Here is an 18914-nt window from a genome sequence, read left to right as displayed (position 1 = left end):
CTGTAAAATGGACCAATCAGCTCTCTGTAAAATGGACCAATCAGCAGGATGTGGGTGAGGCCAGATAAGGGAATAAAAACAGGCCACCAGAGCCAGCAGCAGCAACCTGCTCGGGTCCCCTTCCACACTGTGGAAGCTTTGTTCTTTCGCTCTTCACAATAAATCTTGCTGCTGCTCATTCTTTGGGTCCCTGCTGCCTTTAAGCACTGTAACACTCACTGTGAAGGTCTGCAGCTTCACTCCTGAAGCCAGCAAGACTATGAACACACCAGCAGGAATGAACAACTCTGGATGGGAGGAAGGAACAATTCCGGACGTGCCACCTTTATGAACTGTAACACTCACCTGAAAGGTCTGCAGCTTCACTCCTGAAGCCAGTGAGACCTCGAACGCAGTAGGAAGAATGAACAACTCTGGACGTGCCGCCTCTAAGAGCTGTAACACTCACCGCAAAGGTCTGCGGCTTCACTCCTGAAGTCAGTGAGACCACGAACCCACCAGAAGGAAGAAACTCCAGACACATCTGAACTTCTGAAGAAACAAACTCCGCACACACCATCTTTAAGAACTGTAAGAGTCACCATGAGGGTCCGCGGCTTCATTCTTGAAGTCAGCGAGACCAAGAACCCACCAATTCTGGACACATTTTGGCGACCACGAAGGGATTATTGCCTATCACCAAGTGGTGAGACTATCGCCTATTGCTTGTCGGTGAGACCATCGCCTATTGCCAAGCGATGAGTACCATCAGATCCCTTTTGCTTGCTATTCTGTCCTATTTTTCCTTAGACTTCGGGGGCTAAATACCGGGCACCTGTTGGCCAGTTAAAAGCAACTAGCACTGCTGCCGGAATAAAGACACGGGTGTGAGGCTTTCTGGGAAAGGGTTCTCTAACAACCCCTAACTCTTCGGAGTTGGGAGTATTGGTTTGCCTGGAACCAGCTTCCACTTTTCCTGTACTTCTGGGCTGAGCCGAGGGTTGACAGCGAGGAAAGCCATTCAGCTCCAGGCTCCCGACAACAAGTTGGTTGACCCTGTGGCCATGAGCAGAACTCTCAAAGGCATGTCGCCCAAGTGAGAGTTGCCCATCTATCCTATCTATCCTGACCCTTGCCCCCTGGGTCCTAATGCCAGCCTCTTGCCTCTCTTCTCTGAGGCTAGCCCTGCTTCTAAAAACCACTCCTGTCTCTGGTGCTTTTTTAGTTTCTCCTATAAGAATGATTTCTAGTATAAACTTCAGGACTCTGTTACCTTCTTTAGGCACCCAGGCTCACCAATCAGAAAGACATAACTTTTGCCCAAAGCCCCATTGTAGGGGGGACTATCTGGAATTTTAGGATCCCTCCTCAGACTAGCAGGCCTAACAAAACTATTCCTGAAGCTAGGATAGGGGGAGCCTCAGAAATTGTATCCTTTCTATTCATATAAGTGAGGACAAAAGGCATCACTCTTCCAACTCTGGACATCTCTTCCCTCTCTCAGGGTATGGCCCTCCACTTCATTTTTGGGGCATAACATCTTTATAGGACATGGGTAAGGTCCCAATACTAACAGGAGAATGCTTAGGACTCTAACAGGTTTTCGAGAATGCGTCGGTAAGGGCCACTAAATCTGATTTTTCTCGGTCCTCTTTGTGGTCTAGGAGGACAGGCAAGGGTGCAGGTTTCTGAGAATGCGTCGGTAAGGGCCACTAAATCCGACCTTCCTCTGTCCTCCTTGTGGTCTGGGAGGAAAACTAGTGTTTCTGCTGCTGCGTCAGTGAGCGCGACTCTTCCGATCAGCAGGGTCCAGGGACTGTTACGGGTTCTTGGGCAGAGGGAGAAAAAAACAAACCAAAACCGTGGACGGTTTTGTCTTTCAGATGGGAAACACTCAGGTATCAACAGGCTCACCCTTGAAATGCATCCTAAGCCTTTGGGACCAATTTGACCCATAAACCCTGAAAAAGAGGCAGCTCATTTTTTATGCGCTATGGCCTGGCCCCAATATTCTGTCTCTGATGGGGAAAAATGGCCACCTGAGGGAAGTACAAATTACAATACTATCCTGCAGCTTGACCTTTTCTGTAAGAGGGAAGGCAAATGGAGTGAAATACCTTATGTCCAAGCTTTCTTTTCATTGAAGGAGAATACACAACTATGCAAAGCTTGCAATTTACATCCCACAGGAGGATATTTCAGCTTACCCCCATATCCTAGCCTCCCTATAGGTCCCCTTCCTATTAATCTTAAGCCTCCTCTAATCTCCCCTGCCCAGAAGGAAATAAGCAAAGAAATCTCCAAAGGACCACAAAACCCCCCAGGCTATTGGTTATGTCCCCTTCAAGTTGTAGGGGGAGGGGAATTTGGCCCAACCCGGATACATGTCCCCTTCTCCCTCTCAGATTTAAAGCAGAGCAAGGCAGACCTGGGGAAGTTTTCAGATGATCCTGATAGGTACATAGATGTCCTACAGGGTCTAGGGCAAACCTTTGACCTCACTTGGAGAGATGTCATACTACTGTTAGATCAAATCCTGGCCTTTAATGAAAAGAATGCAGCTTTAGCTGCAGCCCGAGAGTTTGGAGATACCTGTTATCTTAGTCAAGTAAATGATAGAATGACAGCCGAAGAAAGGGACAAATTCCCCACTGGTCAGCAAGCCGTCCCCAGTATGGATCCCCACTGGGACCTTGACTCAGATCATGGGGACTGGAGTCATAAACATCTGTTGACCTGTGTTCTAGAAGAACTAAGGAGAATTAGGAAAAAGTCCATGAATTATTCAATGATGTCCACCATAACTCAGGGAAAGGAAGAAAATCCTTCTGCCTTCCTTGAGCGGCTATGGGGAGGCCTTAAGAGAATATACTCCCCTGTCACCTGAATCACTCGAGGGTCAATTGATTCTAAAAGATAAGTTTATTACCCAATCAGTTGCAGATATCAGGAGAAAGCTCCAAAAGCAAGCCCTGGGCCCTGAACAAAATTTGGAGGCATTATTAAACCTGGCAACCTTGGTGTTCTATAATACGGATGAAGAGGAACAGGCCCAAAAGGAAAAGCAAGATCAGAGAAAGGCCGCAGCTTTACTCATGGCCCTCAGACAAACAAACCTTGGTAGTTCAGAGAGGACAGAAAATGGAGCAGGCCCATCACCCGGCAGGGCTTGTTATCAGTGTGGTTTACAAGGACACTTTAAAAAAGATTGTCCAATGAGAAACAAGCTGCCCCCTCGTTCATGTCCGCTATGCTGAGGCAATCACTGGAAGGTGCACTGCCCCAGAGGACAAAGGTTCTCTGGGTCAGAAATCCCCAACCAGATGATCCAACAACAGGATTGAGGGTGCCCAGGGCAAGTGCCAGGTCATGTCATCACCCTCACTGAGCCCCAGGTACGTTTAACCATTGACGGCCAGGAAATTGACTTCCTCCTGGACACTGGTGTGGCCTTCTCAGTGTTAATCTCCTGTCCTGGACGACTGTCCTCAAGGTCTGTTACCATCCGAGGAATCCTGGGACAGCCTGTAACCAGGTATTTCTCCCACCTCCTCAGTCGTAATTGCGAGACTTTGCTCTTTTCACGTGCCTTTCTTGTTATGCCTGAAAGTCCCACACCCTTATTAGGGAGAGATGTATTAGCCAAGGCTGGAGCTATTATCTACATGAATATGGGGAACAAGTTACCCATTTTTTGTCCCCTACTTGAAGAGGGAATCAACCCTGAAGTCTGGGCATTGGAAGGACAATTTGGAAGGGCAAAAAATGCCTGCCCAGTCCAAATCAGGCTAAAAGACCCCACTACTTTTCCTTATCAAAGGTAATATCTCTTAAGGCTTGAAGCTCATAAAGGATTACAGGATATTGTTAAACATTTAAAAGTTCAAGGCTTAGTAAGGAAATGCAGCAGTCCCTGCAACACCCCAATTCTAGAGGTACAAAAACTGAATGGTCATTGGAGTCTAGTGCAAGATCTTAGACTCATCAATGAGGCAGTAATTCCTCTATATCCAGTTGTACCCAACCCCTATACCTTGCTCTCTCAACTACCAGAGGAAGCAGAATGGTTCACTCTTCTGGACCTCAAGGTTGCCTCCTTCTGTATTCCCCTGCACTCTGACTCCCAGTTTCTCTTTGCCTTTGAGGATCCCACAGACCACACCTCCCAACTTATGTGGACGGTCTTGCCCCAAGCATTTAGGGATAGCCCTCACCTGTTTGGTCAGGCACTGGCCCAAGATCTAGGCCACTTCTCATGTCCAGGCACTCTGGTCCTTCAGTATGTGGATGATTTACTTTTGGCTACCAGTTTGGAAGCCTTGTACCAGCCGGCTACACTAAATCTCTTGAGCTTTCTAGCTAATCAAGAGTACAAAGTGTCTAGGTGGAAGGCCCGGCTTTGCCTATAGAAGGTCAAATATCTAGGCCTAATCTTAGCCAGAGGGACCAGGGCCCTCAGCAAGGAACAAATACAGCCCATACTGGCTTATCCTTGCCCTAAGACGTTAAAACAGTTGCGGGAGTTCCTTGGAATCATGGGCTTTTGCTGACTATGGATCCCCAGATACAGCAAGATAGCCAGGCCCCTCTATACTCTAATCAAGGAGACCCAGAGAGCAAATACTCATCTAGTAGAATGGGAATGAGAGGCAGAAACAGCCTTCAAAACCTTAAAGCAGGCCCTAGTACAAGCTCCAGATTTAAGCCTTCCCACAGGACAAAACTTCTCTTTATAAGTCACAGAGAAAGCAGGGATAGCTCTTGGAGTCCTTATTCAGACTCATGGGACAACCCCACAACCAGTAGCATACCTAAGTAAGGAAATTAATGTAGTAGCAAAAGGCTGGCCTCACTGTTTATGGGTAGTTGCGGTGGTGGCCGTCTTAGTGTCAGAGGCTATCAAGATAATACAAGGAAAGGATCTCACTGTCTGGACTACTCATGATGTAAATGGCATATTAGGTGCCAAAGGAAGTTTATGGCTATCAGATAACCGACTACTTAGATACCAGGAGCTACTCCTTGAGGGACTGGTGCTTCAAATACGTATGTGTGTGGCCCTCAACCCTGCCATTTTTCTCCCAGAGAATGGGGAACCAATTGAGCATGACTGACAACAAATTATAGTCCAGACTTATGCCACCCGAGATGATCTCTTAGAAGTCACCTTAGCTAATCCTGACCTTAACCTATATACCAATGGAAGTTCATTTGTGGAGAATGGGATACAAAGGGCAGTTATGCCATAGTTAGTGATGTAACCGTACTTGAAAGTAAGCCTCTTCCCCGAGGGACCAGTGCCCAGTTAGCAGAACTAGTGGTACTTACCTGAGCCTTAGAACTGGGAAAGGTAAAAAGAATAAATGTGTATACAGATAGCAAGTATGCTTATCTAATCCTACATGCCCATGCTGCAATATGGAAAGAAAGGGAGTTCCTAACCTCTGGGGGAATCCCCATTAAATGCCACAAGGAAATCATGGAGTTATTGCATGCAGTGCAAAAACCCAAAGAAGTGGCAGTCTTACACTACCGAAGCCATCAAAAAGGGGAAGGAGAGGGGAGAACAGCAGCATAAGCAGCTGGCAGAGGCAGAGAAAGACCAGCAGAGAGAAAGAGGAGACAAAGTCAAAGAAGGAAAGAGAGAAAGAGACAGAAAGTCAGAGAGAGAGGAAGCGAGAGAGAAAGAGAAAGAGATAGAAAGTCAAAGAGAAGGAGACAGAAAGGAAAGAGTGACAGAGACAAAAAAAAAGAAAGGAGAAAGAGTAAAAGACAGACAAAGAGGGAGTCAGAAAGAGAGAAAGAGAGAGACAAAGGAGAAGTTGAAGAGAAAGAAAGAGAGATGGAAGTAGTAAAGAAAAAACAGTGTACCCTATTCCTTTAGAAGCCAGGGTAAATTTAAAACCTATAATTGATAATCAGAGGTCTTCTCCATGACCCTATAACACTCCAATACCACCTTGTTGTCAGTGCAAACAAGGGCATAGCCCAAAAGCACTGAGGCCACTGACAACCCGTAGCCTTCCTATCAAAAATCCTTAACCCATCAGGTTTCCTACAGGAAAAGGCTTCTCAAATTGGTCAATGCCTTTCAAACTCTTATACCAAACTCTGGATTTGGGCAACATGGCTTCTCCCCTTTCTAGGTCCTGTGGCAGCCATCTTGCTGTTGCTCAGCTTTGGACCCTGTATTTTTAACCTTCTTGTCAAATTTGTTTCATCCAGAATCGAGGCCATCAAGCTACAGATGGTCTTACAAATGGAACCCCAAATGAGCTCAGCTAACTTCTATCAAGGACCCCTGGACCGACCCACTGGTCCTTGCACTGGCCTAAAGAGTTCCCCTCTGGAGGACACTACAACTGCAGGGCCCCTTCATCGCCTCTATCCAGCAGGAAGTAGCTAGAGCAGTCATTGGCCAAATTCCCAACAGCAGTTGGGGTGTTCTATTTACAGGGGGGATTGAGAGGTGACAATGTACTAGCAGCCCTCACTTGCTCTCAGCACCTCCTTGGCCTTGGCGTCTGCTCTGGCCATGCTCAACGAGCCCTTCAGCCTGCGCTGCACTGTGGGAGCCCCTCTCTGGGGCTGGCCGAGGCTGGAGCTGGCTCCCTCTGTTCACGAGGAGTTGTGGAGGGAGAGGTGCGAGCGGGAGCCGGGGCTGCGTGTGTGGTGCTCGCTGGCCAGCGCAGGTTTTGGGTGGGTGCAGGCTGGGCAGGCCCTGCACTCGGCATGGCCAACTGGCACCTGCTGGGCTTGATTGGGGGATGAGCTCCCTCTGGGGTGCTGGAGTGTCCAGGCTAGGTGCCACAAAGTCCCGTGGCGAGTGCCATTGAGAGGTGAAGCCAGCTGGGCTTCTGGGTCGGGTGGGGATTTGGAGAACTTTTCTGTCTAGCTAAAGGATTGTAAATGCACCAATCAGCACTCTGTGTCTAGCTAATCGGGTAAGGGACTTGGAGAACTTTTGTGTCTAACTAAAGGATTGTAAATGCACCAATCAGCACTCTGTCAAAACGGACCAATCAGCTCTCTGTAAAATGGATCTATCAGCTCTCTGTAAAATGGACGAATCAGCTCTCTGTAAAATGGACCAATCAGTAGGATGTGGGTGGGGCCAGATAAGGGAATAAAAGCAGGCCATGCGAGCCAGTAGTGGCAACCCATTCAGGTCCCCTTCCACGCTGTGGAAGCTTTGTTCTTTCACTCTTTGCAATAAATCTTGCTGCTGCTCACTCTTTGGGTCCACGCCACCTTTAAGAGCTGTAACACTCACAGTGAAGGTCTGCAGCTTCAATCCTGAAGTCAGTGAGACTACGAACCCACCAGAAGGAAGAAACTCTGGACACATCTGAACATCTGAAGGAATAAACTCTGGACACACCATCTTTAAGAACTGTAACACTCACCACGAGGGTCCGCAACTTCATTCTTGAAGTCAGCGAGACCAAGAACCCACCAATTCTGGACACGTATGGACCATACTTTTGGTGTTGTATCTAAGAAATCTTTGCATAACCCAATGTCACACAAGTGTTCTATGTTTTATGGTTTTATTACTTATATTTAGGTCTATAAACCATTTTGAGCTAATTTTTATGTGGTGAGAAGTATGGATCAAAGTTTTTTTTATTTAGTTTTGTTTTGCATACAGAAATCCAATTGTTCTAGCAACATTTGTTGGGAAAAAATTATCCTTTCTTCACTAAGTTGTCTTTCCACTTTTGTCTGGAATGAGCTGTATGTTTATGTGTGGTTCTCTTTCTAAACTCTTTCTTCTACCACAATGGTTGATTTTTCTATGCTTACACCAATATTCCATTGTTTTGATTACTATAACTTTGTAATAATTATTGAAAAAAGGTAATGTTAACCTTGCGACTTTATTCTTTTTCAGAGATGTTTTGGCCATTATAGGTCTTTGCATTTCCATATGAATTTTATGAGTTTGACCATGTATATTTTAAAAATTGAAATTTTGATTGGGATTGCATCAATTTATAGATCAATTTAGTGAGGATTATCATTTTTAAAATGTTGAGTCTTCTGACCCATGAACATGGTATATGTCTCCATCTGTTTAAATCTTTAATTTCTGTCAATAAACTTTTTAGTTTTCAGTGTTTCATACCTTTTATCAGATGTATCCCTAAGCATTTTGTATTTTGAATGCCACTGTGAATAGGTTTGTTTACTAAATTCAGTTCTTGATTGTCTGGTTTTATTTCAGTTTATAGAAATATAGCTGATTTTTTTAGACTGATCTTTTGTCTTGCAGTCTTACAAAAATTACTTCTTAGTTCTAGCAGCTTTTTTTCTCTTTTCATAGGATTTTATAAATAGATGTCACCTGCAAATGAAGAGTTTTACATCATTCTTTCCAATTTGAATGTCTAACTAATTTCTCTTGCCTGACTGCATTAGACAGAATTTCCAGTATATTGTTGAATTGAAGTGGTCAGAGTGAACATCCTTGTATTGTTTCTGATCTTAGGAAGAACGGTTTTAGTCATTCACCATTAAAAGTGCTGTTTGTTCTATTTTTTAAATGTATAGGTTATGTAGGTTGAGGAAGTCCTTTCTATTCTTAGTTTGCTGGGAGTTTTTTTTAAAAATCAGAAATAGATGAAGGATATTTGTAACTTTTATAAAAAATGTGATGTTAGTCTTATTTTGTTTTCAGGGTAATGTTAGCGTTATAGGAAGAACCAGTAAATATTCCAGGATTTAAGAAATTTTTAGCAGAAGGTTGTGTATAATTGATACTATTTCTCCCTTAAACATCTGGTAAAATTCACTAGTGCAGACATCTGATTCTTGAGTTTTCTTTCTCAGAATGTTTTAAGCTATGTCAATTTATTGGATAAAGGGCTTCAGGTTATGTATTTCTTCCTAGGCAACTGTGCTTTTCTAATGAATTGGTTTGTTTTATCTAAGTTATTGAATTTAATAGCATAAACTTGTCTATAATATTTCTCTTTTATTTTCTATATAATCTGTAGTTCTTTCACGTGTTTTATTCCTTACATTTCTTGATTAGTGTCGAGATCAGTTTTATTGATCTTTTCAAAGAATCAATTTTTGGCTACATTTTATTTTTAATTATTTTCTTGTGTTGTTTCATTACTTTCTCTTCAGTTTTTAATTATTTCCCTTTTGCTACTTATTTTGGTTGAATTTAATGCTCCACTTCTAGTTTCCCAAGTTGGAAACTGAGGTCATTGATTTGAGATTTCTTCTTAATAATATAGGTGTTTAGTGATATAAATGACTCCCCAAAGTATGGTTTTAACTGCATCCCACAAATTTTGATATGTTGTGTTTTCATTTTTACTCAGTTTAAATACCACTTTCCTTTATATTTCTCCTTTTAATATGGGTTATTTTAAAATGTGTTATTAATTTCCACACACTTTAGGACTTTTCTTGATTTATTTCTTTTATTGATTTCTGTTTCAATTCCATTGTGGTCAAAAAGCATACTTCATACAATTTGAATCCTTTTATTCATCCTTGCTTTTATGGTCCCGAATTTGATTGATTGGTAAATGTTCCATATGCACTTCAAAAAGACAAGCATTCTGTAGTTGTTGAGTTGAATGCTGTATATATTTCACTGGATCTATCTGTTGGCAGTGTGGCTCAAATTGTCTATATCTTTACTGGTTTTCTGCCTATACTATCAATTATTGAAGGAGGATGTTGAAATCTGACTATAATTGTGGATATATCTATTTCTTTTTACAGTTGTTTTTGCTTCTTGTATTTTGAGGCACTGTTATTAGGTGCATATGTATTTAGAATAATGGTATTTTCATGAAGTAAATATTATCCCTAGTAATATTACTTGCTCTGAAATCTATTTTGTCTTATAGTAATAGAGAGCTACTTCAGTGTTAGGGTGAAACAATTTTTTTTTCATTTCATTTCAGATTTTCCATTGCTAGTATATCAGAAACACAATGATCTTGTATTAGACATGCCTGTATTAAAGTCATAAATCATTAAAGTTTAAATAATCTTAGAAATTATTTAACCCAACTGTCTCATTTTGCAACTGAGTAACCGAGACCAAAAAGATAGAGTTACTTTTCAACACCACAAATCTGGTCATTGGAAGTGCCCTTATCTTCTGTCAGATACACTGCTTATTTGAACCCATCTCTCTTGATTTCCTGGCCAATAATCTTTTCTCCTGAAAGCACTGTCACCACGTAGGCCAATCACACAAATTCCAAGATGGGATACTTACTATGAAAATGGTTACATTTTTAATACCAATCTAATTTTGGTTCACCAACAATTTTGGATACGTTTCTTCTATATTTTCCTGAATGTATAACAAGTCCGGTTTTTGAGTTCATTTAAGACAAAGAAGTTCTTCTAAAATATAATAAAATTCTCATTTAGCACTTGAAATATCATTCCTAAATATTAATATTTAAAACTCTTTTATTAAGAAAAGTAATATATATCGAGAACCTAGGTGTTAGGAACAGTAAAATATGCATTTTATTATATACATTATGATTTACGTAAGTTATCTCGTTTAATCCTCAAGTAACCATATGATTATTCTCATTTTACAAATGCGAAAATTGAGGACAGAGTGAGATAAAGTAACTTACTAAAAGTGGATCCAGAATTTGAGAGCAACGCTTTTTGACTCCAAAACCACCAAGACAATGTTTTCCAGACCTCAATTTTTTGGCGATGTATGCATTATCTGCATAATTCTTCATTTAAATTGACAAATATTTAACTTAAATACATTTATTTAAAAACTATTTTTACTTCCTTGGAGGAAAACCAATATCACTTTCCATAATTATAAGATAACTTTAAAAATCAAATAAAAACAGAAAAATATCGCTAAACTCTAGGTAAACATTTTACTTGCTGCTCTTTGTTGTTGTTATTGAAAAACACAATTAAAAGGTATTTTAAAAATTTAAAAGACATATTTGCATTAAGCTGAACATTCCCATTATGTAACCTGAAGCTCCTAAAAAGAATAGAAAAGAAAATTGCTTTCTCGTTAGGTAATTCATTGTATTTTAATGATCCATTTAGAACTAAAAACTCATCTCTCAAAGGATGGATGTGAGTCCACAGTTAGGGCATCAGTACATTTTAGGCAGGAGTAGCTTGAACAAAGATAAAGAGTTGTGAGAAAGTTTGGATATCATAGAACCCCCAGAGGTTAGGAATTCCTTGAGTGGTAGTTCTAAACATTGTATGTAATTTTCACCTTCAGAGTTTAAGACACAGACCAAAAGAATCAGAATACATTACGTAGATTGGAGTGTCCGTCTCTTTTAAAAGTTCCCTAGGTAGTTCCAGTTCTTAGGAAGGGTGGAAAACTTCTACGATAGGATGTTTGTATGAGAGGATGGTAGTGGTGGTGATGGTGTTGAGTAGGTTGGTAGGAGAAAGGCCAGATAGATCAGCAGTATCTGCTCTGAATGTGAACAGGTGGAATGGTAAAAATATCATTATTAATTGCTATCTTAGGGATGGAAAATGAATAACTTGTCCAAGGTAGTTGGATACCATCTTGAAGAGCTGGCAGAGTGCTGACACTACCTTCCATTAAGAATAAACGTTCATGAATTTTCTATCTCAGATGCTCTTTTGACTTAAACGCCTTATGATCTTTTCTTATAATTAAAGGCATTAAATTCATATGTGAAGAATGCATTTATGACAGCATATTTAAATAATGATCTAAACGACTTTCCCCAATACTTTACAATAGACGTATTTTTGAAACAGCTTTAACACAATCGCTGCCTATAAAAGGCGCAGAGAAGAGTTTTATACCTTTTTAAAGTAGCAGTATTTTAAAATAGAGTACACACAACCCAAATTCGCATGTGTAAATAAATAGAATGCATGAAAAGAATCTGAATGTGAATCAATTCCCTTAGTTATTTATCCATTGTTTTGACGCTGTCCTAAGACCCATTTAAAATAAGGCATCTTTCTGGTGGGTAACAAATTCGTAGTCTATCAAGCTGGGATCCCACTAACATTGGCCAAACTGCTGCAGACATGAAGACTTCATCTGGGAACCCGAAAGGAGAACTCAAAATCCAAATCTTCAGACTTTCTTAGGAGAAGCGTGGAAGTGGGAAAAGGAGAAATTCAAACTCTGCTTAATTTCAAAAGGGCAGTAAAAGGGGAGGCTGCAAAGGCTAGTTTACAAAAATAGATGTCGAGAACTCCTAGGGAAGCAAGTAGAAACGGGCTTTTTTTGGGGGAGGAGACATTTGCAGCCCATTGGACGGATTCCCCGCCGCCCTCCTCCCAGAAGGTTCCCCACTCCCCGCCCCGGGCCCTCCCCCGGCTTCCGCGCTGGGCCGGGAGCCTGGGTGGGCGGGGTAGCTTCTCTAGCCTTGCCTTCTTGGCTGGAGGCACAAGGGCATTAACTTAGCGCCCGGGGTCTCTGCCAGGCTCACGGGACAGCTGCACCTCTCAGCGTCTCCAGCTCCAGGACGCGGTCGTCCCAACTCCTTCCGAGTGGAAAGAGTGTAAAACTTTTGTCCGTGCGCGGGTGGAGCTCAGTAGGACCACGGAGCGTCCTGCCCCGGCTTCCCCAGCCTCCCAGCAGGGTTAGCTGCGGTCAGCGCACTTTCCACTTGGGACTCCCGGCCAGAAACTTCTCGGGAATGGAGCGGTCACAGTGTGGCAGCAGAGACCGAGGCGTTAGCGGCCGACCCCACTTGGCCCCTGGGCTAGTGGTGGCTGCCCCTCCGCCCCCGTCCCCGGCGTTGCCGGTACCATCGGGGATGCAGGTTCCCCCAGCGTTCCTGCGGCCGCCCAGCCTCTTTCTGCGAGCAGCGGCCGCGGCCGCCGCCGCCGCTGCCGCCACCTCGGGAAGCGGAGGCTGCCCGCCGGCTCCCGGGCTGGAGAGGGGGGTAGGCGCGGTGGGCTGCGGCTACCCGCGGACGCCCAAGTGCGCCCGCTGTCGTAACCATGGTGTGGTGTCCGCGCTCAAGGGCCACAAGCGCTTCTGCCGCTGGCGGGACTGCGCGTGTGCCAAGTGCACCCTGATCGCCGAGCGCCAGCGCGTCATGGCCGCCCAGGTGGCGCTGCGCAGGCAGCAGGCGCAGGAGGAGAGCGAAGCCCGGGGGCTACAGAGGCTCCTGTGCTCGGGGCTCTCCGGGCCCCCCGGTGGTCGGGCATCCGGGGGCGGCGGCAGAGCCGAGAATCCACAGTCCACGGGCGGCCCTGCGGCGGGGGCTGCGCTGGGACTGGGTGCCTTGAGACAGGCCAGTGGTTCCGCGACCCCCGCTTTCGAAGTTTTCCAGCAAGATTATCCTGAGGAAAAACAAGGTGAGTTGGTCTTTGATTTACTCTTTGCTCAAGGAAATGGTTGTTCTGGAAAGAAACTCTGAAACAAGCCACTGTGTCCATAGGCGGGCAGGAATAGTTGTTTAAAAGAAGCACTTTAAGTTCTGGGGAACTGCTCAGCAATATGGACATTAATGAGAGTGTGAGAGACCCATCGCCTTCACTTTGGAGGAGTTTACTGTTCGTTCCCTCAGGTGATAGGATAAGATAATGAAAAAATGAAGCATGGGTGGTAACAAATGAGCAATTCACCCTAGGAGTAGAGTTATTTACTCGGAAGTTGATTTGACTTTCACTGTGTGAGTAGAACTTCAAGCAGGCATTGAGCGAAAAGCTTCGTAAGAGGTGCTGTGTATGAGTCTGCTCTGTACTCTTTCCAGACAGGATCTCACTCTGTTGCCCAGGCTGGAGTGCAGTGGCGCCATTACAGCTCACTGCAGCCTCAACCTCCCCAGGCTCAGGTGATCCTCCCTGCTCTGGACTGTTTTCAGCTGTAAAACCAGAGCTGATTTTGCGTGGGAAACTCTGATAGTTGGGGATGCAGTTCTTTACTACATGTTGGGGCAAACATTTGTTGCAAGCTTGATGTGGGGAAGAGACTGAAATCTACCAAACCATCGTCTTTCTTTGTTTCTTCACTCTAAATTGTTTTCGCAAAATGTAATTTGTAAAACCATAGGTAAGAATTTCAAAGTTCAATATTAGAGGTTTTTTATCCAAGGAGTTTTCATCATTTTTCTCTTATTTTTTGACTGCAAGTCAGTTGCCTTCATTTCCTGCGTTAGGAGATATATTTTAGTGAACTTCATAGCCCTCCACAGGGCCTACTAAGCAGTGGAAATATCATTGTGATTTTTTTTTTGTATAAGTCCAAAACTTATACAAAACTTATAAAGCTGTATTATATGAAATTGTATGATAGCTATACAGTAAACTATTAATTAGAAACCTTCCTTGAATTATGAAAATTGCAGATCTCAACAGATTTTTCGCTCAATGGCTGCTTGAAGTTCTACTCACACAGTACATTTGAAAAATTCTGTGAATTGAAATGAGGCATTCAGTTCAGAGTGAATTTTGCGTTTGCACGTGTCAACTTTTTGCACATATTCTAATTTATTTGAGTAGGCAAAACAGACTTTCTACAATTCCCATGAAAGATGAAGGGTGCTAAAGAGCACAGTTATTAAGTAAAAGTGCTATGAAAGAGAAGTAAAAGTGGGAATTCCTGAAACTACACCGATAGTGAAATGGCTGACAGCTCCCTGTGAGACACTGATTTATGTGATTTCTAGTTGGTACCAAAGTGTTCTGTTTTATAGAGCTAATTATTTTACTTTGTTCTTTGCCTCAGATGATGCCCCCTCCCCCATAAAAAGCAAGCTAATGTTTGAAAGGTTACTTCAATAGCTTTCTAAATTGACTGCTTCTCTTACACAATAGCCATGAACTGTGGTGAAATAGTCTATTTAATTTACTCATTCATTAGACAAAGACTAACAGTGATTTAGAAGTGAACAAGTTTTTCCTACACAAAAGAACCTTATATTCAAAAGAAGGCAGACTATGTGTATCCAAAAACTACAATGCAAGGCTTAATATACAATGATAAATGCAATAGAAGTAAAGCAAGCTGTAGGACTTGAGAAGACAGAGAGACGATATAAATGGTATTATATTTTAAAGACACCATATTTTCTAAATAACCTTATGCAAATTGGTATTTCATTACATATATTGTACTGTGAATAAAATATAACAAGACATTATTTTATGATTTCATGCATAAATTGCTATAGAGATGAAATGTTGATAATTGACATGTTCGGGGGCATGCTCATTCATATTTACAAGTAAAGTGGAATGGAGGACTAATGCTAATCTATTTCCACTTGGCAAATTTCATTAGAAAAGTATTATTGTGTTATTTAAAGTTGAAAATCCTATAGAGTGTTTCCAATTTTTGCAGTAGTGACATTCTTTTTTTCATATGCTTATGGGAACAGCATATAGGAACAGCATTTTGAACTTCAAAATGCTAAATTGTATACACTTTAATTTTAAAATAAACTATAGCTATTTCTTTAGAATTTAGAACTGAATTCTTCTTAAGAAAACTGGAGAAAACTGGAGTATTGCAAATCATACTTACAAATCACTGCCTTCGGCAATATTTGTTTTGTGACATTCATAAACTTGGTAGAAAAAGGAAGTTGGACAGAATTACTCTGCACACTCCACTTAACAGTTTACTCTTACCTATATATCTCTAGGGTAATAGAAAATGTAAACCAAAGTAAAAGTTACATAGTAAATATGGCTATTTTAATTTTTGTGGTGTTAACCTAGTAAAGGGTATTAACATATTCTTGTTTGATTAATATGCTCAACATGATGAGATAGAAAAACCAGAACTTTGTGTAAAAGTACTTCTGGAAAATTGCCCCTAACATTGCAGGAGGGCTGTGATTTAAAGCAAATGCCTAATATGTTGTTTTTAAAAGACAATTTGAGGATTCATGTAGATTGCAATAGGACAGTTTATAATTTTCTTTTACAAACAATTTGCTTTTGAAGTCTGTTATTGATATTTCTTAAGGATTGAAAAAGAAAGTACATGTTTCATAGAGGATTATGAAAAATACCATCTGTTTCATCTCTCATAAAATGAAATATGCAAGCTCTAGTATGATTTGGGATTGACATGGCAATAGTACTTATTGGTTTAAATCTGAAATGAAATGAACAGTTTTGTTTTTTTACATTATTCAAGTAAATTAATTATAACCTGAAATATGAGATAAAAAACCAATTGTTAAAATTTAGCATTAGTGATTAAATAGAATATTCATTTTCAAACTAAGATTATTCCTTTTATTCCTTATTCATTTTATTCAGTTCTCTTTCCATAGTGTCATTTTGAAAAAATATCACTTAGATAACAACAAAACTTAGGTGACATTTAGGAAGATCCCACACAACCAAGATAGAACAGACAGTGTGCCATATTGGTGTTATGCAGACAATTTGGGGTAACAATACACTCTCATCTTCTGATTCCTAAATATAATTGCATTTTAATATTGCATACCTTTGTGATTCTGAGATGATGTAATAGTATACTTTTCATTATTCCAGCACCTGCATTTCTGAATAATCTTTTAAATTTGAGTTATTCATTAAAATGTCTTGGAGTGTATAAATATTACTAATTAATAGGAGTGAATTAATTATATTATCCAGCATTATTTTTGAGTGAGCAGTACCACATTCTGGGAAGTCTTCCCTATATTTGATTTTTTTTTCCCCCTCTTCTCCAGAACAAAAAGAGAGTAAATGTGAGTCATGCCAGAATGGACAAGAAGAACTGATCTCCAAATCCCATCAACTTTACCTAGGATCATCTTCTAGGTCTAATGGTGTCATTGGGAGACAAAGTATCGGGTCATCTGTTTCAGAATACTCCAACAAGCGTGATAGTATCCTGTCTCCTTATCCTGGAGAGCAATCAGGAGGTGAAGAGAGTCCCAGGTCCTTATCATCCTCTGATCTGGAATCAGGAAATGAAAGTGAATGGGTCAAAGACTTGACCGCGACCAAGGCAAGCCTTCCTACAGTGTCCTCAAGACCAAGAGATCCTCTTGATATCCTTACTAAGATTTTCCCAAATTACAGGCGCAGCCGGCTAGAAGGCATTCTACGGTTCTGCAAAGGGGATGTGGTCCAAGCCATTGAACAGGTTTTAAATGGCAAAGAACACAAGCCAGACAACAGGAACCTAGCAAACTCAGAAGAACTGGAAAACACAGCCTTTCAGAGAGCTTCAAGTTTTAGTCTTGCTGGAATTGGTTTTGGAACTCTAGGTAATAAATCAGCTTTCTCTCCTCTTCAAACTACTTCTGCTTCTTATGGAGGTGATTCAAATCTCTACGGCGTAAATCCTAGAATAGGTATCAGTCCATTAAGGCTGGCATATTCTTCTGCAGGAAGAGGGTTATCTGGTTTTATGTCACCCTACCTAACACCTGGGTTAGTACCCACCTTACCTTTTCGGCCAGCTTTGGATTATGCCTTTACAGGGATGATTAGAGATTCTTCCTACCTTTCCAGTAAAGACTCAATAACTTGTGGCAGACTGTACTTCAGACCAAATCAGGACAATCCGTAATGTATATGCGCATTCTCTCTTTCTGGAGTTTTTCCAGCATACAATACATGCACGTGCACACACATACACACACATCCATTAATATACTTCAGTAAGTATGTGAGTGGATTATGAGGTCTTAAAATGCTGGGTTGTTTTTTTCAAGCAATATAATAGGTCTTAGATCTGAAAACTCTTCATTAGGATTTATCAAGTGAAAGAAGTAAATCTGAACATTATATGTGCCTTGAATAAAGCTATTTCAGGAAATATTTAATGAATTTTCTCCCTAAATTATCATTTGTAAAAATTTTTATTTTAAAACTAGTTTTTATTTTATTGAAAAGTGGAATTTTTAGTGATAAAATACATTTGTAAGTGTAAAGCAATACAGCATAATAGAATAGAATATAAACCAAAAGGAAGAACTGAACAATTAAGGCAATTCTAAATAATTACCATTTCAAAACTGTTTCTTCTATTCCTGGTTGATAGGAAAGAAAAAAGTTATTCAAAGTATTTTTAAAGCATTTGATTTGCAGATGGGTGATTCGTAATAAATAAAACATTTGAGCATTTTGAATTTATATTTCCTGAGTATTTTATTTTTCAATCTTAGCTTCCATTAGTGAAAACAAGTACCATTAAAAAACATTTCTCTTTAAAGTTGACACTGTGTCTATGAAGTAAATCTTAGGAAATAAGACTGCGCCATCTCCTGGCCACTATCGCCAATTGCAACTGAGCTCTGTAGAGTATATGAATTAGAAACATTGATTCCGGAGAATAACCATTTTTTTTTCAAATAGTCATTTTGGATTATACTACATTAAAATTTCCATACTGTAAAGTGCACATCTACTGTGGATGAGAGTTTCAGTCTTTAAGTGTGCTTATGTCTGTATCTGGGGAAATATCCTTTTCTTAAAAGTTTGGGACAAGAATATATGGCAGCCATTCTCAAAGGTAAGAAGAATTTTATTCAGAAAACTAAAATAGCTGCTCAAATAAATATTTATTAACTGCAGATAGTTGATGCTTAACGCACTGAGGAGAGATATAAGATTTCCAAAGGGGAAAAACTGCCATGAAGTTTCAGAGGTATTCTTGCAATTTAAAAAATAATTTTTGTCCTCCATCTGGCGCATTTGAAAACTATTTATTTCAGTCAGTGGAAAATCCCTGAGGAAACTGCTTACAAAACAGTTTCTAGGACATTTTCTTTATATGTCATCATTTTTCTTTTTTGAAGGACAGTAGCTTCATTGTTATTATTAGGAATAAATGGAAGCCCACTGGTGGTAAAAGATAGTTGATGAATTAGAGATTGTTTAAACTATTTAAGCAGCATGACTCACTAAAGATTTTTTAAATTATATTTATATACGTATGTGTGTATGCATCTATATGCACATATATAAGTCTATGTAGACAT

The 18914-nt window shown here is 40.8% G+C and overlaps 1 protein-coding gene across 1 annotated transcript; it reads left to right on the top strand.

Moving 5' to 3' along the window:
* Positions 1-12405: 12405 nt before the first annotated feature.
* On the top strand, positions 12406-18062 carry DMRTA1 (DMRT like family A1). The gene is made up of 2 exons (XM_003830689.7): positions 12406-13314; positions 16653-18062. Exons 1-2 carry the CDS (start codon positions 12648-12650, stop codon positions 17498-17500), a joined length of 1515 nt encoding a protein of 504 aa, XP_003830737.2. The 5' UTR covers positions 12406-12647; the 3' UTR covers positions 17501-18062.
* Positions 18063-18914: the final 852 nt, after the last annotated feature.

The sequence above is a fragment of the Pan paniscus genome, chromosome 11, assembly GCF_029289425.2.
Source record: "Pan paniscus chromosome 11, NHGRI_mPanPan1-v2.0_pri, whole genome shotgun sequence".
Lineage (NCBI taxonomy): Eukaryota > Metazoa > Chordata > Mammalia > Primates > Hominidae > Pan > Pan paniscus.
Note: the sequence above shows the minus strand (reverse complement) of the source record. Positions and strands in the feature narration are given on the sequence as shown.